We start from the raw sequence: 22,997 nt of genomic DNA on the forward strand, positions 1-22,997 counted from the left end.
CTTCTGTTCCACAGCACAGCCATGGCGCAGACGACGCCGCCACTGGCGACGCGAGCTCAGAGTCCTGCCGGCCCAATTGGCTACCCCGGCCACCCTGAGTCCCGCCCCCTGCGCCTCCCGCTGGCCCAATCGTGGGCATAGCGGAGTGATGGTAATTTACATATTACCATTTTATTAGGTAGGATTGTTGTTAATCTCTTACTGTGCCTATTTATAAATTAAACTATCATAGGTATGTATGTATGTATGTATGTATGTATGTATGTATGTATAGGATAAAACAGAATATATAGAATTTGGTCCTTCAGGCATCCACTGGGGGAATATATTCCCCTAAGATAAGAGGAGACTACTACACATTCATTAAACTGGCAAAAAATGTGAAAGCCATATAATGCCAAGTGTTGATAGGAAAATGAGGCTATAGAAGCCCTTATGTTTTGCTGGTGGGTATGTAGACTGATACAGCTTGTCTAGAGAGCAATCTTTCAATATCTCATAAAATTATATTTACTCCTCCCTATAACCCAGAAATCCTGCTCTAGGGTTTATCTTTCAAAGAAATCCTTGCTCAAGTCCATAAAAGAGGATATAAGCTTGGCCCAGTGTTATTGTAATGGCCGGGAATTGAAGACAATCTGGGTACCCATCTGGGACTGGGCAGTTTCTACACCTATGCAGCAGTAGAATACTTAGAGCAATAGAGAAGTTGCCTGGCTGTATAGGTAGCAACATGCAAAGATGTTTAAAATATACTTGTGAAAATAAAAACTGAGCAAAATAATGAAATATATAGCAATCATATAATTAAAATTGTTTGCATACAAATAACATGAACATGAGATGGGATCAAGGAAAAGAAAAGAGACTTTTTTTTAAGGGAAGGAAGAGTGATTTCCTTTCTGTTACCATCTAACTGTAGAAAAGTCTAGATTCCTGTTTCAGTGACTTAAGTCTTCTTCGGGTAACTTCCTCACTAGGGGACTCTCATCCTCAGAAAACATTGTTCACAACAACACCCAGTATCTCTATCATTTAGCTCAAGCTCATCACTATTAGAAGTGCAAAAGAGCCAAGAACACAGTCCAATCCCCTCTAGAACATCTAGAAGAATTTGACAACAGTCTGTTGTAAAGCAAGAAAATGTTCTCCTCCCCCTCACTATTTTGCAGCAGACATGTCCAGAGAAGCTTGCCAAAACTTTGCATAGTGATAAACGTCTTCCATCTGTCTGGCTTCTTGTTCTTGGAAGGACTTTTGGAATTCGGGTCACACCTTCCTTGGGAAGATCTGTACGTTTTGTGTGAGAAGAAAATAACTCAAGTTTGATTTTTTTTTTAAGATTCAATAAATACATAATGAAGTAAGGTCAATCAGAAGGGACATCTACAAATACAATCTTTGTATTTTGGGGCCCCTGAAGGTGATACTTTTTTCAAAGTTAAATGCAGCACATCTTGTAAAATTACTAGGGGTTAGAATTTGATCATAGATGACTGTTTTCCTCAAAAATATTTTTTGAGTCTGCTGCTTTTGCACAGGTAGCAGACTTCATGCCTATCTCATTTTGTGGTTTTCCTTCACTGGAATAATTCTGAAGTACATTTTATTTAAATTTTAAATAACAAGAGGACATTTTAGCAAACACATTGCAGTGTTCCTTATATCACGTCTTTGAATATGAGCTTTTCTGAATGGGATGAGACAATTCCTTGTCAGGGAACCCAATACAAAGAGATCACCTATATTGACTCATCTTATTCAAATAACAATCCTATAAAAGAGGAAGTACTTTTCTCATTTTATTGAGGAAGAAAATAAGGTTCAGGAAAGTTATCTAATATGTCCTAAGTCATAAATTTTTTAATTGCTAAGGAAGAAAAAGTAATAAAGTATAGTTTGTCTGCCAACATAAATGTCTAATGTAAATACCATAATCTATTTTAAAATATATAATAATCTCATGCTTTGAGTTTCTTTATGATTTAATTAAACATGCCATTTATGTTAGTGTTCAGCTATAATATCTAAGGGAAAACATATCTTTTGTTAAATCTCAAACTCTTAAATTTCTCTCTTTTTTTTTTCTGTTGGCTTATTCATATAGTTCTTCATGTCAGGCTACCCAGCTGATAATCTGCAGTTATTTTAAAATTCTAAATGACTTTTTTCTAAGTGCTAATATTTTATACAATAAAACCAAGTCAGGTGTACATAGTAATTTTTCAGAGAAAGATATATAGCTTGTGCCAGTGGACACTTCTGATCCAAAAATAATAATAAATAAGGCCATAAAGTAAATAAAACATGTTCCCAGTTGGAATTTAAAATAAGGAGCTTTAGCCCTGACCAGTGTGGCTCAGTTGGTTGAAGCATCGTTCCATACTCCAAAAGGTGGCAGGTTCGATTCCTAGACAGGGCACATACCCCAGTTATGGGTTCTATCCCCAGTCAGAGCATGTGTGGAGGCAACCGATCCATGTTTCTCTCTCAGATGAGTGTTTCTCTCTTTCTTTCCCTTCCTCTCTCTAAAAATTAATAAAAACTTTTAAGAAAGTTTAAAATAAGGAGCTTTAGTTAGATATCCAAGATGTGAACTAAATGTAGCTTTATTTGTATGCTTTGAACCCTAGGTTTTAAGTTATCATTTATTAGGTGCTGATTATGTGTCAAACATTATGCTAAGTTCCCTTAAAAAATTCTCATTGAAACTATATGTGACTGATATTATCATCCTCAATTTATATTGTAACAATATATGGTCAATATCATTCTCCCTAAATAATAGTTAAGAAATGTTTGGCACAAAGAGGTGAAATGATTTGCCTAAGGACACATACTGAATAAGCAAAATAGTTGAATATGATGTCCATCTCATAGGTATAAGGGTAAGAAGACTGGTCAAAAGATCTGAGTTCGAGTTATTATTCAAGTTGGTGAGTAAGCATATGTATCTCTACCTCTTTGGTCCACATTCAACTGTAATAGCTGTAAATAAGTACAAGAGGGAATGAATGAAGAGAAAGAGCTGACCAAATATTTGACACAATTCTCTAGGATCATACTAATGATAAACCAGGGTAGTAGTAGTTAACCCCAGAACACACCGGGAGAAGGTGGGGTCAGAGGTGGAAACTACTCTTCCAGTAGAGTTGGTGGTGAATTGAAGGACTTCTATGCAGTTACCCGAGTTGGCACACCCTCTCCTTGTGTGCAGTGATTGCATTTATTCCCAAGCTAAAAACAAGAGCTGTTCTGTAAAGACATTGAAAAACATGCCTGAGAAGAGCTAAAACTTCTAGAACAGTTATTAGTTCTCATAGAGTAAAGGTCTAGGATGGGCTACAGATTGCCAACTTTCTTCTCAGGCATCAAAAGTGAATGAAGCCTGATAGTCAAGAGAGAGTCTACTGAGGATCGAGGTCTCCACCTCTGTCACAAGAATGCATGCTGTCTAGCTATATAAATTAACCTATCCCTCTAATCATAAATTGATGAGTTAAGGATCACACTGGAGTGAACTGATAGTATGAAGGAGAAGAACCTGTATGAACAAGCAAAGTAACTGAATCTGGAACAAACAGAATAACTCAGGGATCCGATGATAATTTAATAGATGTTTTTATTATATTCTCAAAAAATGAGAACATTAACAAAAAATTTAAGAAAATTAACAAACAGTTGTGAAAAGGAAATAATTAGAGCAAGAAAGAGATCATGGAAATTAAAAGAGATTGACAAATGAAAACTAATTTAATTTTTATAAAGGAAGAAGAAAATAAGAAAATCTCCTGGAAGGTAAAGTAAAAAAGAGAGAGAAAGATGGAAAATTCCAAAAAAGTTAAGAAATATAGAGATCAGTCTAGGAAGCCAAATACCTAACTGTAAGAGTTCCAGGAAGAGAAAATGGATAGGAGGAAATAATTATAAGCAGTCATAAAAGGAAATTTCTGAGTGGAGAAATCTAAAAGGGCCAACTAAGTGGTAAGGTTGATGAATAAAAGGAATTGCATCTGAGCACATCATGAATATTCAAAACTTGAACAAAAAACAAAATATATCCTAAAAGTTTCCATGAAGAGAAAAGATTAGCTACAAAGATATAATAAATCAAGTTAACATCAATCTTTTTACCAGCAAAATGAATGCTAACAACAATATAACGTCTTTAAAATTCTGAAGGCAAAATGACTTTGAACCCATAATTCTATATTCTGACAAACAATCAATCATGCATGAAGACAAAGACATTTTCAGACTTGGGAAGACTTAAAATTTTACCTTCCACAGATCCTTTCCAAAAATGTATTTAAAATTGTGCTCTAGGGAGTGGGGGAAAAAAGAATTCTCTAAATAAGAGGATCTAACACATAGTTGGATCTAAAATTTCAAAAATTGGAAAATAGTTTTATGATAAATATTCTGCAGAAGACCTAAAGCAACTTGTACAAATTATGGGTATCCAAGAAGAATGTTATCAATAAAAATGTAACTATTCCTTGACAAATGGAATGATGAAGATGATCCTAGAAATAGGCAAAACATATGGTCCCTTTTTGTTTCTCTTACAAGAAAAAGAAAGGCAATTGGCAACTGCAAGGAGGGGAAATATTTGGGAAGTCTCAATGCAGACATGCATGACCTGAGTTTGCATTGTTTTGAGCAAATAACTGATCCAATAAAAAGGAGAGATAATCCTATTAGACCTTGAAATTTTGAATGTTCTGAAAATGGCACAGAATCAGTTATTCAAGTTTCAATTCTTAGAGGCAACTAATGGACAAAGCATAGAAGTTTTTTGTTTTTCTTTTTACTATAGTGGCAGAATATAAATGTTATCATCTTTCATTATCTAAAAATATTGGAATAGGCAACAGGAGTAGGAGAGAGAAGGAAGAAAATAATGGAATATAATATTTAAAATTTATGGATGCAAAAATCAGGGTAACCAATAGAAAAAATCCTATATAATAAAAGGGTAATATATAAATTGACCCTAAGGGCGGAACGACTGGTCGCTATGATACGCACTGACCACCAGGGGACAGATGCTCAATGCAGGACCTACCCCCTGGTGGTCAGTGTGCTCCCACAGTGGGAGTGCCGCTCAGCCAGAAGCCCTGAGCCAGGCTCATGGCTGGCGAGCACAGTGGCGGTGGTGGAAGCCTCTCCCACCTCCTTAGCTATTGCTGGCTTAGGCCCTAAGCCGTCAGTCGGACATCCCCTGAGGGCTCCCAGACTGCGAGAGGGTGCAGGCCGGGCTGAGGGACCCTTCCTCCCCCCAAGTGCATGAATTTCGTGCACCGGGCCTCTAGTATAATTAATAAGCAATGGAAAGAGTAGGGAAAAGAAAAATGAACTAAAAAGAAGCTAAATTCCACACTTATCAGATTGGAGAAACTAATGGTGATTTTATTTCCTAAAACCCATAATCCTATCTTCCTGTTGTTAATATGCTTCATTAGAGATATGTTTCTGCCTGTACTTGTTTTCCTGTCATGCAAAGACTGCCACCTCCAAATTAGTGTCCCAAATGTTCATGGTCTTGCTTCTGGCTCTTCTGATCTGACTTCTGTGCCTTATGCCTCTTTCTGGCAGTTCTCCAGACAGCCCCTCACCTCGACATCTTAGACCTCACCATCTTAGACCTCACCATAAAAGACAACGAAGAGTGTGTCAGAGAATGCCAAATGATAGGACCTGCCAGCCCTCAGCTTGAGAGAAGTCAAGGACCTGCAGGATGTCATCCTAGGCAAGCTGGGCAGTGGAAGGGGGTTGGGGGGGCAGGGGGGAGCCATGCAGGGGAGAGAAGGTTTTGCCCATGAGTTTAACTGCTGTGCCTCTCCCCTTATTCTCCTGCACTCTGTGTCTGGAAAGTGGTTCACTTTACAAGTTTAAGTCAGGGAGCAAGAAAAACATCCAACTGATTTTTCCAAGAAATTCTGGGTTTTCTATCTCTACCTCTTTTACCTTTCAAATATTCCAGTTAATCTCTTCATATTTGAGAGAATGGAACAACTAGAAATAGCTTATTCTTTGACTGAAATCTCATCAGAGAAACTGGGGGAGTCCGGGGCAGGAAGGCCAAGGCTGAAAGGAGAAAAGATAAATAGGCAGACAAAATAAAACAAGAACTTTATAATAAAATTATCCAAGGGGGGAAAAAATGAAAATACATCCACAATTTACATATTATTACAGGGGTAGAACATTTTTAAGCACTTAACATTTTAACCATTTACCACAACATTTTAACCATTTATTGAACACCTTCTGTATACCTTACTCTCATCTTCTGCCTCATCAACCACCTCACTACATTCCAGCAACACTGACTTTCTTCTATTCTTAGAGCACTTAAAAGCTCATTCCTATCTCAAGGCCTTTGTTCTTTTCTATTTGAAACATGATTACCTCAGTTTGTTCCATGGCTATGTCCTTCTCATCCTTTATTTCATAACTTAAAGTCATCTTTTCAGAGAGGTCTGAAGCCCACCCTACCTCTCTGCCATTCTCTACCACATTATCTTATATATCTACTTATAGCACTTGTTTCTATCAAACCTTATTTCTTACTAGAGGCCCGGAGCACTAAATTTGTGTAGCGGGATTTGGGGGGGGGGGGGGGGGTCCCCCTCAGCCTGGCCTGCACCCTCTCTGCCATTCTCTACCACATTATCTTATATATCTACTTATAGCACTTGTTTCTATCAAACCTTATTTCTTACTAGAGGCCCGGAGCACTAAATTTGTGTAGCGGGATTTGGGGGGGTTTCCTCAGCCTGGCCTGCACCATCTCCAATCTGGGATCGGGCCTAAACCGGCAGTTGGACATCTCTCTCGCAATCTGGGACTGCTGGCTACTAATTGCTCACCTGCCAGCCTGCCAGCCTGATCGCCCCTAACCACCTCTGCCTTGGCCCCACCACCATGGCTTTGTCCAGAAGGATGTCTGGAAGGTTGTCCGGAAGTTGTCCAGTCTAATTAGCATATTACACTTTTATTAGTATAGATATCTATTTTGCTTGTTTATTATCTATCTTCCTCCCATGCACACACACAAAAGAAAATCCATGAGGACAAGGATTTTGTCTGTCATTTTTCAGTATTACATCCCAGCACCATATATACTCTATAATTTTCTAAAATAGTGCATTTTAGTCATTATGCTAAGCTCTTTACATATATAAGCTTGTTTACTCTTTATGACGATGTACTCTATACCCTTTGCAGACAAGGAAATTGAGGCCCAGTGTCACACAGTCAGTGCAAGTGGAAGCTCATGGATTGAAATCTAAATTTATAATCCCAAACCCTTTCTCTCTTCCATACTGCCTCCCTGAAATTTGCAAGGCACTGAGTATGGGATTTCATAAAATGTGGTCCTTGCACTTGAAAGACATGTAGACCTGATTGGGGACATAGGACCTATATAATAAAAGGCTAATATGCAAATTGTCCCCTTGACCGAGAATTCTACCAGGAGTTCAACCAGGAGTTTGACCAAGGGGCGTGGCCAGCCAGCCATTGGCCCATGGCCTCTCCCCCTGGCCAGCCCCACCCAATCAGCCCTGATTGGGGTGGGCAGGCCGGATCCCACCTGTGCAGGAATTCGTACACGGAGCCCCTAGTGTTTTTATAAAGAGACAAATAATAATAAGAGATAGCCACTCCAATGAATGCCCCTATTTTAAAGGTGAGGAAACACAGAAGAACCCAAAATAAAGTGACTCACCATTCCAAGGTGATCTCCCTGCCTTCATAAAGAACCTGCTAATCGTTCTACCCCTACCAATAGGATTATTCATGATATTGGAATACTTCAGCTATCCAGAATGACCTGCAGCTGAAGTTGCTAAGTATTTACAGTGTTTAATTTTTAGTCTTAAAATCTTGTAAAATGGATTAAAAGTACTTCAAATACTGTTTACTTTTTCCCAAGTTTGTGTTTAAGCTGCTTCTAATTTACAAAGACTTTGTCTTTAATAAGACTGTTGAACCCATACCTTGGATTATCTCATTCACATTGTCTGGGGAGGGCCTGGGAATATATTATCAGATTTTTCTAGTGAGCTGATGCACAGCCAGATTTGGGAGCAGTGAATAAAGAATATAAATTAACATTTACTTGGTGACTCAGAATCATTTTATTTGTGCCTATTAATAAACTACCAATTCATTGCAGCCATAGCTAGTATAAATAGTGGTCACCACATCCCTGGTCTCAATTTCCTCACCTGTAAAAGCAAAAGTAAATTGGACTATATGATCTCTAAAATCCTGTTTATTTCTAAAATTCTAATTCTCCAAAAAGGAGCTTTCCCAGAATGTTGAGTAAAAAAACATGGCTTCTTTCAAAAATGCCATCACCCCCAATGTATATACACATACACACACACATTTTTCTCTCCAAAATGAATACTTTAATGGGAAACCTGAAATATAAAACATGTAACCATAGAAGTAGTGAAACCATGTTAGCAACAGATTCTGCAAATAATTTTGCCAGTTCTTTTTGAGTCTTGATGACATATAAATTTAAATTACTAGTATTTAACATTCCATTGATCCATGAGAAATTTCCGGTTCACATTCTTTTTTTTCCAGGTTCTATAAGTGCATTAATCTTATGTTCCAAAAAAAACAAGTATGTAAATAAATAAATAAATAGAAATGTGATTCGGCAAACTTATACACACACACATATACTCTCACATACACATACATATAGAATCCTTAAAATAAAGATAGCCCCAGAATAGAACAATTATATGTGTCCCCTCTACTCCAGCAACTTTTGACCATAGGCATTCTTGCCCTCCTGAAGATGTTTGGTAATGTTAGTAGACATTTTTGATTGGCACATTGGGCAGGGAGGTTGCTACTGGCATCTAGTGGGTAGAGGCCAGGGGTGCTGCTAAACATCTTACAATGAACAATGCAGACCACACAATAAAAGATTGCCTGGCCCAAACTGTCAGTAGTGCTGAGGTTGAGAAACACTATTTGACACAATGGTCTGAAGGATCAAACGAGGGGAAAACCAAACTCTTTATTCCATTCCAGGCAGCTAACTAGAAAAGAGAAAGAAAAAACTCTCACCTCCAGGATTCCACATAAATCTCATTAACCAAAACCAATTACATGGCTATACCATAAAGTTTTATTTCCACCCTGACACTTCTAAGCACTTTAGAAGGAAAGACAGAGCTATTCCTTTCTATGTTTGATCTACAAGTGCTCTTTTACTCGCACTGTCCTAGGCATTTTCCCACAGAGTGAGTGAAATGCTTTGCCACTTGGTGTGGGAAAGATTTTGATAATCCTTACCTCACCTATTTTGAAGATGAAAGTTTCTGAAGCTTTTCTGGCCCAATATTTTATATATTTCACATACATTAAAATGAAAATGTGGCCTAAACAAGGAGGTCATAGTTCGATTCCCAGTCAGGGCACATGCCCTGTTGTGAGCTCAAACCACCCCACCCCCCGCCAGAGGGCGTTTGCATCATTGATGTTTCTATCTCTCTCTTCCTCTTCCTTCCTCTCTGAAATCAATAAAAACATTAAAAAATGTGGTTACATGTTTTAGTATAGCTTGTATTTCTAAGGAAAATTATGAAGATAAGTAACAATCTAATTCATATACAGCAGGAAGGTCTAGATTTTATTTCCATATATGCATACAGTATTTTGCTGCACCTTGATAACTTATAGAGGATAAAAGAACTTTATAGTTGGAGAGACCTTGAAATTTATTCTCCCATTTCCTAATACCATAGTTAATCAAATATAAAATCCCATTAACTGAAAGATACACTATTTTATTGTGTACCACTGAAAGAAAATGTATGTCAATTGAAAAGAACATGCCTTCAATCATAAGACATCGCAATTTGAGTGACATCAAAATGTAAAAAAAGGTGCATCTTAGAAATGAAAACAAAATGTATTATACTATATTATAATGCCTTTTCCTCTTCCTCAGATAAAATCCATGTGTTATGTTATTCTATAAATATGTTAAAAGGCATACACATCGCACAGAACACATGAATGGTGAAAAAAGTAGCTTAAAGAAATAAACCAAAATCTTAGGTAATTTTAAGGTTCCTTTCAAGTTATAGATACATTAAGTACTTTTCTGACTAAACAGAAAAAATTTTTTAAATCTATTATATAGTTTTTCTATGGGGAAAATTATACTTATAATTTTTAATAGGGGGCCGAAACCGGTTTGGCTCAGTGGATAGAGCGTCGGCCTGCGGACTCAAAGGTCCCGGGTTCGATTCCGGTCAAGGGCATGTACCTTGGTTGCGGGCACATCCCCAGTAGGGGGTGTGCAAGAGGCAGCTGATCGATGTATCTCTCTCATCGATGTTTCTAACTCTCTATCCCTCTCTCTTCCTCTCTGTAAAAAATCAATAAAATAAAAAATAAAAAAAATAAAATTTTTAATAGGGGGATGTTATGACAGATAACTAGTTATCTAATTATAGTTTTTAAATGGGAGAAAGTTACAACAGATATTATAATGAATAAAAATTAACTGGATCTCAATTAATTAGAAGTATTAGTTAACTACGAGAGAGAGACTTCCTTTGACAAAAAGGGAGGTAATAGTATTTTTGTTTAGGGAAAATGATTTGAAGGTCAAATAACATTTAATTCTGTATTTTTTATACATTTTACCTATAATGAAGGTAATGAAACTACAGTTGACCCTTGAACAACATGGGGGTAGGGGTCATGACCACGCCCCCAACTCCATGCAGTAGAAAATCTGCATATAACTTTTGACTTCCCAAAAACTTACCTATTAATAGCCACTGTTGACCAGAAGCCTTACTTGTAACCTAAACAGTTGATTAACACATTTTTAAAATATGTTCTTACTGATTTTTTATAGAGATAGGAAGAGGAGAAGGGGAGAGAGGAAGAGAAACATTAATGTGAGAGAGAAACACTGATCAGCTGCCTCTGGCATGCCCCCTACTGGGGATCAAGCCCACAAACCTGGGCATGTGCTTTAATCAGGAATTGAACTGGTGACCTTTTGGTGCATGGGACCACATTCAACCAACTGAGTCACACCAGCCAAAGCAACACATATTTTGTATGTTTTATATATATATACATATATATATATTATGTATATATGTGTGGTGTTTGTACACTTAAAAAAAACAAAGAAAATTATAAGGAAGAGAAAAATATTTACAGTATTTATTGAAAAAAATATGTGTATAAGTGGAACATGAAGTTCAAACCCATGTTGTTCAAAGGTCAACTGTAGATGTATCCTGTGATTGCTTTGAAGCACTATAATATCCTTTGGGGGGAAAAGCCAGGCTTGGTTGCTATACTAAGTTTGGCATTGTAGAAAAGGTGTGTGAAGTGGAGTGACTTAAGAAAGACTTTTAGCCAAAAGGATTAATTCTTTCCTAAATTGAAAAGGCATTTCATAGAACAGCTTATCCAGCTAAACATTTTTATAGGTCAAATTTTTCCCTGTACGAAGAAAAACTGAGATGCATAAATGCCCAGCCAAAGCAGAAATGACATATAAACATGTCTGTTTGTTTTCACTAGGAGCTGAAAAGCAAATAAGGCTATAGACCAGTAAAACCAACCCCAATACATATGCCATAGCTGTGCTGGGCAAGAAGCTTAATAATGCTGTTGGCTACAAACTCTCCCCACAACCAGTGGACTGCCTATTTGACATAATGGCCATCAAGCTGCCAACATTATCAAAATCTCAATGTACTGTTTTATTAGGTTAGCTGTGAATACCAATTCAGAATTGAAAAGAGAAAACAAACAAAGCCCTAATGATTCTGTACCAACCAAGTGAAAATAAATCAACAACACACTTCTTGGCATCTCAATATCTATAATAATGAAAGCATAATATGCTAATTAGACCAGACATCCTTCAGGACGACCTTCCAGACGAAGCTGGGGCTTCAAGGGAAGCTTGAGTCCCTGTTGCCAGAGGGAAGCCAGTGCCGGCAGCCAGGGGAAGAAAGGCCTACTCTTGCATGAATGTCGTGCATCGGGCCTCTAGTGTTACAACATAATCAAAACCACAGTGCATGTTGGAAAAGAGTAGCCTTAAAATCCTGGACAAGGAGCAACAGACTGTTGCCTTTCTGAAGTTGAAAGTAAAATTTAAGTTAGCCAGCAGCTGAGGCTATAAAATCAGTCCAGTGAGGACACCCATTCCCTCTCCATAGGGTAGGCATACACCCTTGTTATTTTTTAGCAGTCTTAGAAAGCCCATATCTGCTCCCAAATGCTTGTTCTAGAAAATGTCAAGTAAGGCTGTACCACTGTTGCACCACAATAAATACCTCTTTTTGAAATTTTAAGGACAACTACAGAGGGAAATTGAAACAGGTTGTTATTAAGAGTGATTAAGGTGCTCCAAAATGCCTAAACATTGATTATCCTGTGGGGAATAACACAGGTATACAGAGGAAACCTGTGATACAGCAGTATGTTAACTTTAAGTAATTTAGGGGATCTTTTAAGATCTGGAAACTCAGATCATGCTTATTTTTATTTTGAAATGGAGTTCTCATTTCAATGTGTGCACATATGTGTGTTTGTGTGTGTTTACTTAACTCAGTGTTCATTGAGAAGGCTTTCTGTAAATATTCTATGAATAAATGACCATGATAAAGTCAAACTCAGTACATATATAAACATGAACTGCATTTAAATGAGCATATATTAATGGATCTCAGCATTATAATCAAACAAAACTTAAAAATTAAAGTGACATAATTGATGATGTGCATAATCATAGACTTTCAGGATTATAAGGAACCCTACAGGTCACCTAGTCCAACCCCCTCAACTTACAGATGAAGAAATTGAGGATTAAAAGGCAATTGCTGACCATAGTAACACCATAAGTAAAGGATGTGGCCTAGACTAGTGCCAACATTTGTTTCTAAGGCCATTATTTCCACCAGGATCCACAATCATTACAAGCCTTCACAATTATTAAGGATGAAACTAAACCATCATTCTAATATATAAAAACCCAGGGTCCGTAACATCCAAAACGACCAAAGGCTCGATCAACCAGAAGTCAGTCCTGCAGTCAGTGCTGGGTTGCCGTGGCGACCCAGCACTGACTGCTGAGGGGGCTGTGGATCAGGCCTGGAGAGAAGCCCGAAGAGAGAGGCAGGGTCTTATCTGCAGCCTCTGTGGCAGCTGTTGATCAGCCATTGCCTCTCTCTTTCTCTCCAGGCTTTGCCAGCAGCCGCATCTCTGTTTCTCTCTGGGCCTCTGCAGGGGCTGCTGATCAGCCCCACCTCTCTGATAGGCCCAGAGACACTGACTGGCATAGAAACCGACCAATCAGAACCAAATCTGGGTGAACTGTGAGGATCCAATGGCTGCCTAGGAGGCGGAGCTTTTGATGCTGACTGGCATAGAAACTGACCAATCAGAACCAAATTGGCCGGCAGGGGAGGGCAGTTGGGGGTGAGAGCAGGCTGGCAGGGGAGGGTAGTTAGGGGTGATCAGGCAGGCAGAGGCAGTTGGGGGTGATCAGGCAGGCAAGCAGGTGAGTGGTTAGGAGCCAGCGGTCCCAGATTGCGAGAGGGATGTCTGACTGCCAGTTTAGGCCCGATCCCACAGGCAGTCAGCCATCCCCCAAGGGGTCCCCAATTGGAGAGGGTGCAGGCTGGGCTAAGGGAATCCCCCCTCCATGCACGAATTTCGTGCACCTGGCCACTAGTTTAAATTATAAATCACTATAAATACAGCTAAACTAAAAACATTTATGTTCAGCTGAAGACAATATTTGAGAAGACAGAAACTACAATGCAGTATATTTACTGAACTTCCTATGTGATGATAAGTCTTCATTTAGTTTGTAGAAAATTGCAAAGGAGATATAGTTTACTATTCAATTTAGAGATGAAATAATTGAGACTCAAAAGCCTCAATAGCAGAAGTTATCTAAAAACACATTGATCTACCACACAGGTAAAATCTCTGTGATATCCCTATAGGTAACCTCTTCACCACCGCCATGACCTACAAGAGAGACATAGGAAATATTTGGTCTAGAGCAATATGGTCATTTCTTTTATATTGTGCAAATTGCCCTGTTTTGTTGAAAGCAGATATCTATACTGGAATCACTGATGGAGTGTGTGGGTGTATGTGTGTAAAGGAGATAAAGTGACCCCCTCAGGAATCAGCAAATCAGTGACACCAATGTTCATTCTGTTGTGATCATTCCTCCATTGCCCTATTGCCTTTTTACCAAGCAGCAGGTCTGACATTTGTTTAGTTTCCTCTTCCTCAACATCTTATTCCCCTATCAATATTGATCCCCAGTTGGGGCATGCAGGAGGCAGCCAATCAATGATTCTCGCTCATCATTGATGTTTCTATCTTTCTTCCTCTCCCTCCCTCTCTGAAATCAATAAAAATATATTTTAAAAAATAAAATAAGATGAAAAATAAAATAAAAACACAAGTGAATTCCAAAGAACCTTCCAAAGACTCAAGAGACATTTAGTTAGAGCAACTAGTAGTATTTTTGAAAAGAAAGAAATTAACAATAAATTTCTCTTCCCATGTGAGTCTCACACTAAACTTTAAAACTTAAGATACCTGTGTCATTCTGAAACAGAGAGGAATAAAACCTCTGAGAGGTGTTTTACAGTGATAAGCATTAATATAAGAAGGTAGTTGACCATGATCTAACATTGCTTTTGAATTTCGTGTTTTGGATTTACACTCTCTAAAAATAAAATATAATATAATTTAAATGATTGAATCTGGGAAAGACCTGGGAAAATATTAACTGATCTTAAATGAAAATTTTAACTATGAAGTTTTTCCTCCTGTTCTCTTCCATAAGGAAGTCACTATTAATGGATTTATTTTATTACAGATAAGATTTTTTTATAAATAACTCTACAGGTTCAAAGGTATTTAAAATCAGGAGTAGAGCTCCTAATCATGACTTCCCAAAAATCTGTTTCAGGTTTACATTGTTACCATAACTGTACAATATTATTTACCTGTATTTTAGAATATTAGAGTACACATCTTAGGTGATAATATGTTATCAACAAAAAACCTTTGATTTTTGTGAGTATGAAAAAAACAAAAATGGCCCATTTAAATATTTTTTCAAATGTGTGAAATAATGTATATTTTCCTTAAAACTTAACAGCTATGTTATATGGGTTAATTTTTTTCCTGAAAGATGATAAAGTAAACTATGTCCCCCAACATAGGTACTTTGTGTGCAAAGGTCCAGAGAGCCAAAAAAAAAAAAAATGATTAAGATATATACTTATCAGTCTTAGTGTGGACCAGAGGCAGAAGGCCTGGATTCTGTTTGTTTTGTTACTACGTGAGTTTTGGACACGGCACTTCACCTTTCTGGTTCTGTGTCTTCATCTATGAAACAACAGAAGGCACCATCTGATGATCTCTTTAAGGTTTCTTCAGTTCCTATAATTAACATCTGTGTGTATCCTCAATACAGCATTTGAGAAGCATCGGACATGGGGCGAAAGCACTCACATGAGAGCACTTATTCTGCCCTTCATACATGCCGCCAGGACAAGCCAGCTTCTGCAGAAAGCCAGACACTAAATGGCCTGGCTTCATGCCTTGGCTAAAGAACACCATCGATGACTATGAAAGCACTTAAAGAGGCTTCACAAGAGGAAACTATTTTCTGAATGCAGTCCAAGAAATAGGTAGGGGGCATGTAGTCCTCACAGCCTCAGTCCCTTTGGGTCCTCAGCCTTTTATCTTGGCTGGCAGAGGCACTGAGTTCATTTAGGTAACCTATGCTTTCTGAGCCTTAAGAGAAATAATTCTGAAAATGAATGGCTCTCATTACTAGTCTCATGTCTATGCTTAAAAATACACATAGTTTTATGCAGCAACTATATTACATGTAGCAATCCTAGGACACCTTCAAGACAAGTATTTAGCATAGTGGTTACAAGTATGTAATCACTAGCTCTACTACTTAACTTCTTGGAAAAGAAGTTTAATCTCCCTGTGCTTCAGGTTCTCTTTCCGTAAAATAGAGAAACTAATAAAACCTAACTCATAGGGTTGTTGTGTGGATTAGTTAAGATGATATAAGTAAAGCAGTTAGCACAGAGCCTGACATAAAGTAAATGTTGAAGGAAGGAGGGGAGGGAAGAAAAAAGGAAGGGAAGGAGGGAGAGGGAAGGAGGGAGGGAAAGAGGGAGGGAGGGAAGGAGATTGGTTGACTGATCCTAGGATCTGGGACCCCCTTTTCGGGTTTATCTGAAGGTCACAAACCATTTGTGGGCAGTGAATGGCATCTGCTGAGCTTTCCTATTCTGAGCAAACAATATGGCAAATATTCAAAGCATGGATCAGCTTTTACTAAATAGGATCCTGCAGAAGTCAGGAAGAAATGAGATTATCCTGAAAGGAGGAAAGAGTAACTCTGGTTTTAAGACAAGATCTTTCAAAGAGATAGAAAATGCATACACACACACACACACACACACACACACACTCCTAATATGGTCATACAGAATCAAAGGGGGTTGTTGTTTTTATTTATGCCTTCTCCAGTGTTGCCAGCATTAAAAGCTACAGAATTTTATAACTGATGGCTCCCTAGAGACCATCTAGTTCAACTTCCTGACTTGATAGATAAGTAGCTGAGGCCCAGAAAGTTTAAGTATCTTACTTGACGTCATTCAGCAGTAAGTGACAGTACCAAGACAAAGAAGCTTTCTGACTCCCCCATTTGCCAACCCAGTACTCAGCCTGGTATATTTCACCCAGTCAGTATCCTGCCTTTGTTGTGCCAAACAAAGCATTAGGACACACACACACGCACACACACACGTGTTTCTCACTTTTGCCCAGGATCCCAAAAAGTACAGAAGCAACCTTGACACACCCTTCCCCTTCCCACCCCACCCCCCACCACACACACACACACACACACACACACACACACACACACACCACCCCCACCACCACCCGTTCCAGAGCTTCACATTGTGGAATTTTGGGAGGATCCTGGTCAATCTGTGGCCCTCTGGAGTTTCTGCTCTCTCTGTTCCTTCCTCATATCAACTCTTAAGAGCTACTTCTAGAAGTTTCTCACCTCAAAGATCAGGCTCTTCCCAGGGCAGGTGTTACCACCTGTTAATTTGCAAATTCTCATCTTCCCACAAATGCTGTCCCCTGAGGCAGGGAATACATAGTAAGTCCCCTCCTTCCCTGAGTGAGTTCGGTCAGAAGAAACCCTCCTTCCCTCCCCAAAATAACTCATCCCGGTTCCTTTATGACATGCAGGAGGATGTGAAGGGCAGGAGAACTTTTAGGTATGCCTGACACAGAGAATGGGAGCCAGGGGATCAAGGAAGGGGGTGTGGATTGCGGGGAGGAGGGAAACGGGGAGAAGGAACTGACCAAATTGCAAAGTCTGGATCCTGAAGACAGCTGAGCTGTTGCGACTGACTCACTGCTGAGGGAACAGAACTGCCAAGGGGGTTGCGCTGTCTGAATTACAACAGACCTGTGCCCTAAACGACACACATAGGAAGCAAGCAAAGCTACCCTGAAGTGGCAGAAAGAAGGGACTCTCTCTCCTCTGGGTCCCTTTTCTCTCACATCCGGTGCTGGCCACTGGGTGCCTGGCAGGCACAAGGGAGCTCCCCAAGTTCCCCCAGGTTCCATAGCAGCATCACCCCTGATGGGAACTCGCAGCCGCTCTCTGCTCTCCCAAGAATTGAAGAAAAGGGTGGGACATCAAAGGTTTTTCCTCAGCTCTACCCATGCTCTCGCCACTCCCCAGCCCCTAGCTCCTTGCAGGGAAACTGGTCTGAGAGCAGCTTTCGCTGCGTGTCTGAAGCTGACCAACGTGGGGCGCTTTTAGTCCCCAAGCACAGGAGCCCGCGTGGGGTGTCGCTCAGCCTCAGTCTCTGCTGTGAGGGCGGGAGGCGTAAGTGTCACATCCACGTGTTCCTTCCCCACACGCGCACCCACCCACGAAACTGGAAGGAAGGGTTTGCTTTGGCATCGTTTTATCCTTCCCTACCTGAATTCCGGGACCAAGTTAGGCTGCAACCCGTAGAAAGCCGCGGAGAGAGTGACCAGCCATCCGGGCTTGTAACTCCCGTTCTCGCACTCCAGATAAGGCGGAGACCACTTGACGGGGCTCTTGTCGCCTCCAAGCCCGTCTCTGCGCCGCCAGCTGTGGCCCAGGCCCCGGGGGCCCTGATTGGAGCCCCGCCGCTGTACATGGGTCCGCCACTTGCGCCGGAGGCCGTGGAACCACTCGGTCTCCAGCGTGGCGTTGGCCAGGTGGTGAGCCGAGGAGGACAGGTCCTGAAGCAGAATCCGGCTCTCCTCGCGCGTGGCCTGGAGGAAGACCTGCGGGGCGGACGCGGACGCGGACGCGGACGCGGACAGCGACTGGGTGCTGAAGGTGATGGCCGCCCGGCAGATGCTGGGCTCGCCCTCCAGGAGACTCCGCACGAGCGCCTGGTACCACTCCAGGTCGTCCTGCAAGTTCTGCTCCCGCGACTTATTGCTTTGCAGCATCATGTTGAGGAAGTTGGTGGCGTGTGTCAGCGTGTCCAGTGCCCCGTGCAAAGAAGGATGGGAGCTGGCTAGAGCCGACGACTTCCCCGGCAGGCCCGCCAGTTCATAGCGGCCGGAGCAGTTGGCTCGCTTCAGCTGGAGGGAGTCCCCGGTGTAGAGGTAAGAGGCCACGTCCATGGGCACCTCCTCGGAGAGTTTCTGCGCCAAGATGGTGCCGTCGGTGGAGCGGCTCCCGGGAGCCCAGGGGTCCGAGGCAGAGGCTCGAGACGGCTGCTGGGCGTGCTGCTTCGCCCTCAGGGTCCTCTCTCGAGGGAAACCCGGCCGTCCCGCAGGGTCGCGGCTGGCACCAGCAGCTCCCAGTCCCAGAGGAGCGAGCAGGAAGCAGAGGAGTAAAGGATAAGCCATGGCTCCCATCTGCCTCTCTCTCTCAAAGAGGAGAGGAGGCAAGGGGAGGAGTCACTTTTTAAATTTCGGTCGTCAATTTATCAACAGTAAGACTTTGCCTAGGAGCCTTCCCCCCTTCTCCAGATGGCACCCAGTCGAAAAGGACTTTAAAATAAGAATGTCTGGAAACTGGCCCCCTGGCTAAGCTACCATCACAGGAAATCGAATCACCTGTGGCAACGCTGGCTGCAGCCGCTCCGCGGTGCGTCGGCTGGGGATTTACGCACCTCACAGCCTAGAGCCGAACAGGTTACCTCCCTTCTGGCTCCCGGCAGCTATAGTTAGCCTGCTTACGTCTTTCTGCTCGGCCGCTTCCACCGCCGTTCTCACCGAGGTGTGTTCAAGAGCTGGTGCTGCTGCTGCTGCTGCCGCCGCGGCCGCCGAAAACGCTGCTCCATCATCGCACCCGCGGCAGGTCGTTCCCGCCTCCAGGCTCGGCTCCTCCTCCCGGTTCGCTTCGCCCGAGGCGCGGAGCGCGCGCACACACAGACCGGCACCGCGAGCGCAGGAGCCAGCCTCACAGAGCGAAGATTTCTCTTAAGACGATTGTCCTCTGGGGTCCAGAGGGCCGGGCAGCTGGTTAGTTGAAGCTTTAGGTTTGCCCACAGACCACACTCCTGCCTCTCCCTGCTGTCGGGAGGAAAGCTGTTTTAAAGAGGCAGCTTGGCCGCAACCAAACCCTTGTAGGGCGGCTTCAAGCCGTCCTGTTCCCTGTGTGGTCGACTCCTCTGTCAATCAGCCGACTGCTATTTGCTGGGAATGGGGCGGGAGCTGTCCAGTGCTGAATCCGAGGCGGCACAGAGGAGGCGCTTGAGGAGGCGGTGGCGCGAGATGCAGCAGCGCTGAGTCCTTTCACCCACTCGCGTTCCCCGATGACTCTAAAAGCTGAGGGGGTGGGATGAGGTGGGCGGGAGGGTGGGGAGAGCAGAGCTTTTGTGGCTCAGAGCAAAGGAAACTTGAACGTACTGAGGAGGAGGGAGTTGGAGCCTTGCCTGCTTAGTTCAATCAGCCTTTTCTTTTGCCTGAAAAAGAGGGAGAAAGGAGTTTTCATTTCTGACTTAAACCAGAGGGGAAGGACGTAGGATGGAGACGTGTGTTCCCCAGCATCTGCTCATTTTTGGCAAATCATCAAATCCTCCTTCTTGTTGCTTAAATAAATGATTAAAACCTACTTGCAGAGGTCTTAGCTATTAGAGAGTAATGGAGACATCTACTGGCTGAGTTTTAAGGGGGGAAAAAATGCCAGATTTAAAGAACCTGTGCTTGAAAGGACGCCAAGGTGAAGGTATGCAAGTGAAGATGTAGAAGAGAGAACCTGTGCAAGGGGCAGGACTCGGTCTGTAAGAGAATAAGAAGGAGAGAGTTTGTGTTGAGTGAAAAGGGAAGTCATCCCTAGAGATTGGGAAGTCATTCCTGCAGATTGGGACATCCCAGCAGAAGAAAGAAGAGCTGAATAAGTATGCCAAGACTTCTCCCCAATTACTGGGAATTCCCTAAACAGTGTCTCAGTGTCTAATTGTTGTTGTGCTTTGTGTGGTGTTTTGTGTTTTGTTTTGTTTTTGAAGCTTTAAAAATGTCTTCTGACATTCTGAAAATACTAATTAGTACTAGAGATGTAGTGTTTTATGCACCTCCATTTTCCATATGCACCTCCATTTTCAATTTTTCAAATTCCCCAAGAAAGACAACTGAGAATCCCAAATACACTTCAAATCCCAACTAATAAAAATGTCACTTGTAGCATTCTTAAATATCACTGATTAGATTTACTTTATCATTTTATTTTATTCTCCCTATTGAGAAAATACCTAAGCACTGAAATGTAAGCTTCAAAGAGCAAAAGTCTGATTACCTTGATCCCTGTAGTATCTTTTTGTTGTTGTTGTTGTTGTTAATACTCACCAGATGATATTTTTTCCATTGATTTATTATTTTAGACAGAGTGGAAGGGAGGGGGAGAGACAGAGAGCAACATCAAGCCTGCAACTGAGGTACTTGTTCTTGACTGGAATCAAACCTGCAACTCTAACCACTGAGCAAACGAGCTAGGGTAATCACCGTAGTATCTTGAGTACCTAGAAAACACAGAAATACCTGACATATAGTATGTTCTCACTAAATGTTTGCTAAAATAAATGAGTAAACCAGAAGATCATGATGATAAAGCTAATTATTTAAAAATTCATCTTCATACCTAAGATAAGAATTCTGCCTGATATGTCAATGATGAGTGCTTTTGGAATAAGACATAGCAATCAATTTTCCAAATTGCAGTACGTGGTCTCCAAGTGAGTTTTTATAGCTATGCAAAGAATGGTTATTAAATTTGTATTTATTTACAAATATATTTCATGTTCATATTCAACTTTTGTTTAAGCTTTGCTTTGTAGTGTATGCTCCTTTACTGAATAAAGGTCATCCCAGTTAAATGCTTTACTATAGCACATGAAGCAGGCATCCCGCGGGCCACATGCAGGTGTTTTTGCCGGTTTTTTTTTTTTACTTCAAAATAAGATATGTGCAGTGTGCATAGGAATTTGTTCATAGTTGTTGTTTTTTTAAACTATAGTCAGGCCCTCCAATGGTCTGAGGGACAGTGAACTGGTCCCCTGTTTAAAAGTTTGAGGACCCCTGAGTCATGAAGTAATAATAACAGAAGAGAATTTCTGTTTAATTTCTCAGAGTATACAATGATTTTCCATCTATTTAACCATCTAAAGACTGAAATGTATTTTGTCATTAATCAATTTTAATGTACATAATTTGGTAATAATTATTTAATTGCCCTTAAAAAAGGAAGACATAATTTTATTAATAGGTCCTTCTATTAGAACTTAATGACACAGTGTAACTGAAAGACCTGGGTTCTGGTCTTCCCATTGTTTTAAGCAAGATATATGACCACTGACAAGACATTTAAAGTTTCTGTGTCTTGGGATACAAATTGTACCTGGGCCTCAAGATCTGGCATTAAAATAGTATGGAAATGGCATCTGAGCCACTCTCCAGGAGTGCCTGTCCTTCCCATGGTGCACATCTACTAAAAAAAAAAAAAAAAAAAAAGGATGCTATGAGAAGCTCTTGCAAGTTTAGCATTCCCTTCAGTGGGTCACCTTCAGTCTAAATTTCCAAACAACTGAGGTGCACTACTTGGGTCTAGAACAGCATTGCCCAATAGAAGTATAATGGGAGCCACAAATATAATTCATATGTATACATATATATGTATAGTATATAAGCTTAAATGTTCCAGTAGTACCTTTAAAAAGTAAAAATAAAAAAGTGAAATTAATTTTAGTATGTTACTTAGTGCAATGTATCCAAAATATTTTCAATAAGAAAGCAATATAATAGTTATTAATGATATTTTACATGTTTAATACTAAATTTTTCAAATCTAATGTGGATTTTACACTGACAGCACATGGCACTTCACACATTTCAAGTGCTCTATAACCATCTGTGGCCAGAGGCTATCATAGAGGGCAAGCTGTAGAAGGTAGTACATTGTGGTCTAGAATGCTCCAGAAAGCTTAGGTCCACTCAAGATAAGGCACAATGTTTCAAGTTCTCTAGGAGGCCTGGTACATTGGAGTCAAGGTAACTGAGTAGATAGACCATTGCATGTCTATTAGTGTGCATCAATAAAGGTAATAATCAAAGAGAGATTTAACATACACTCACACACTTCTAAACAGACTATGAAATTCCACACCAAGTCACAAAAACATATCACTCATTCACCAAATGTTGATTGAGCCTCTACTATGCATCAGGCATTGTGCTTAGTACTGACCACAATAGACACAGTAGACATATGGACCTTATAATCAAGTGGGTAGAGAAAGATAAGGAAAAAAAAACACACAACATATAAATTTTAAATTTAAATTGTGGTAAGTACTAGGAAGAAATAAATGCTATAAAGTGATAAAGAGTTCAGGGTAGAGGGGTGGGTC

The 22,997-nt window shown here is 40.7% G+C and overlaps 1 protein-coding gene across 1 annotated transcript in view; it reads right to left on the reverse strand.

Annotated features, from left to right (window-relative positions):
• The window catches only part of GPR158 (G protein-coupled receptor 158), a 429,025-nt gene extending 410,017 nt beyond the window's left edge, over nucleotides 1-19,008 (reverse strand). Inside the window, exon 1 of the mRNA XM_008148869.3 lies at nucleotides 18,089-19,008. Within this exon, the coding sequence (XP_008147091.2) occupies nucleotides 18,089-19,008 (920 nt within the window). The remainder of the gene's footprint in view (nucleotides 1-18,088) is intronic.
• Between the last annotated feature and the right edge of the window lie 3,989 nt (nucleotides 19,009-22,997).

Source organism: Eptesicus fuscus, chromosome 2 (genome assembly GCF_027574615.1).
Source record: "Eptesicus fuscus isolate TK198812 chromosome 2, DD_ASM_mEF_20220401, whole genome shotgun sequence".
In the NCBI taxonomy this organism is placed as follows: domain Eukaryota; kingdom Metazoa; phylum Chordata; class Mammalia; order Chiroptera; family Vespertilionidae; genus Eptesicus; species Eptesicus fuscus.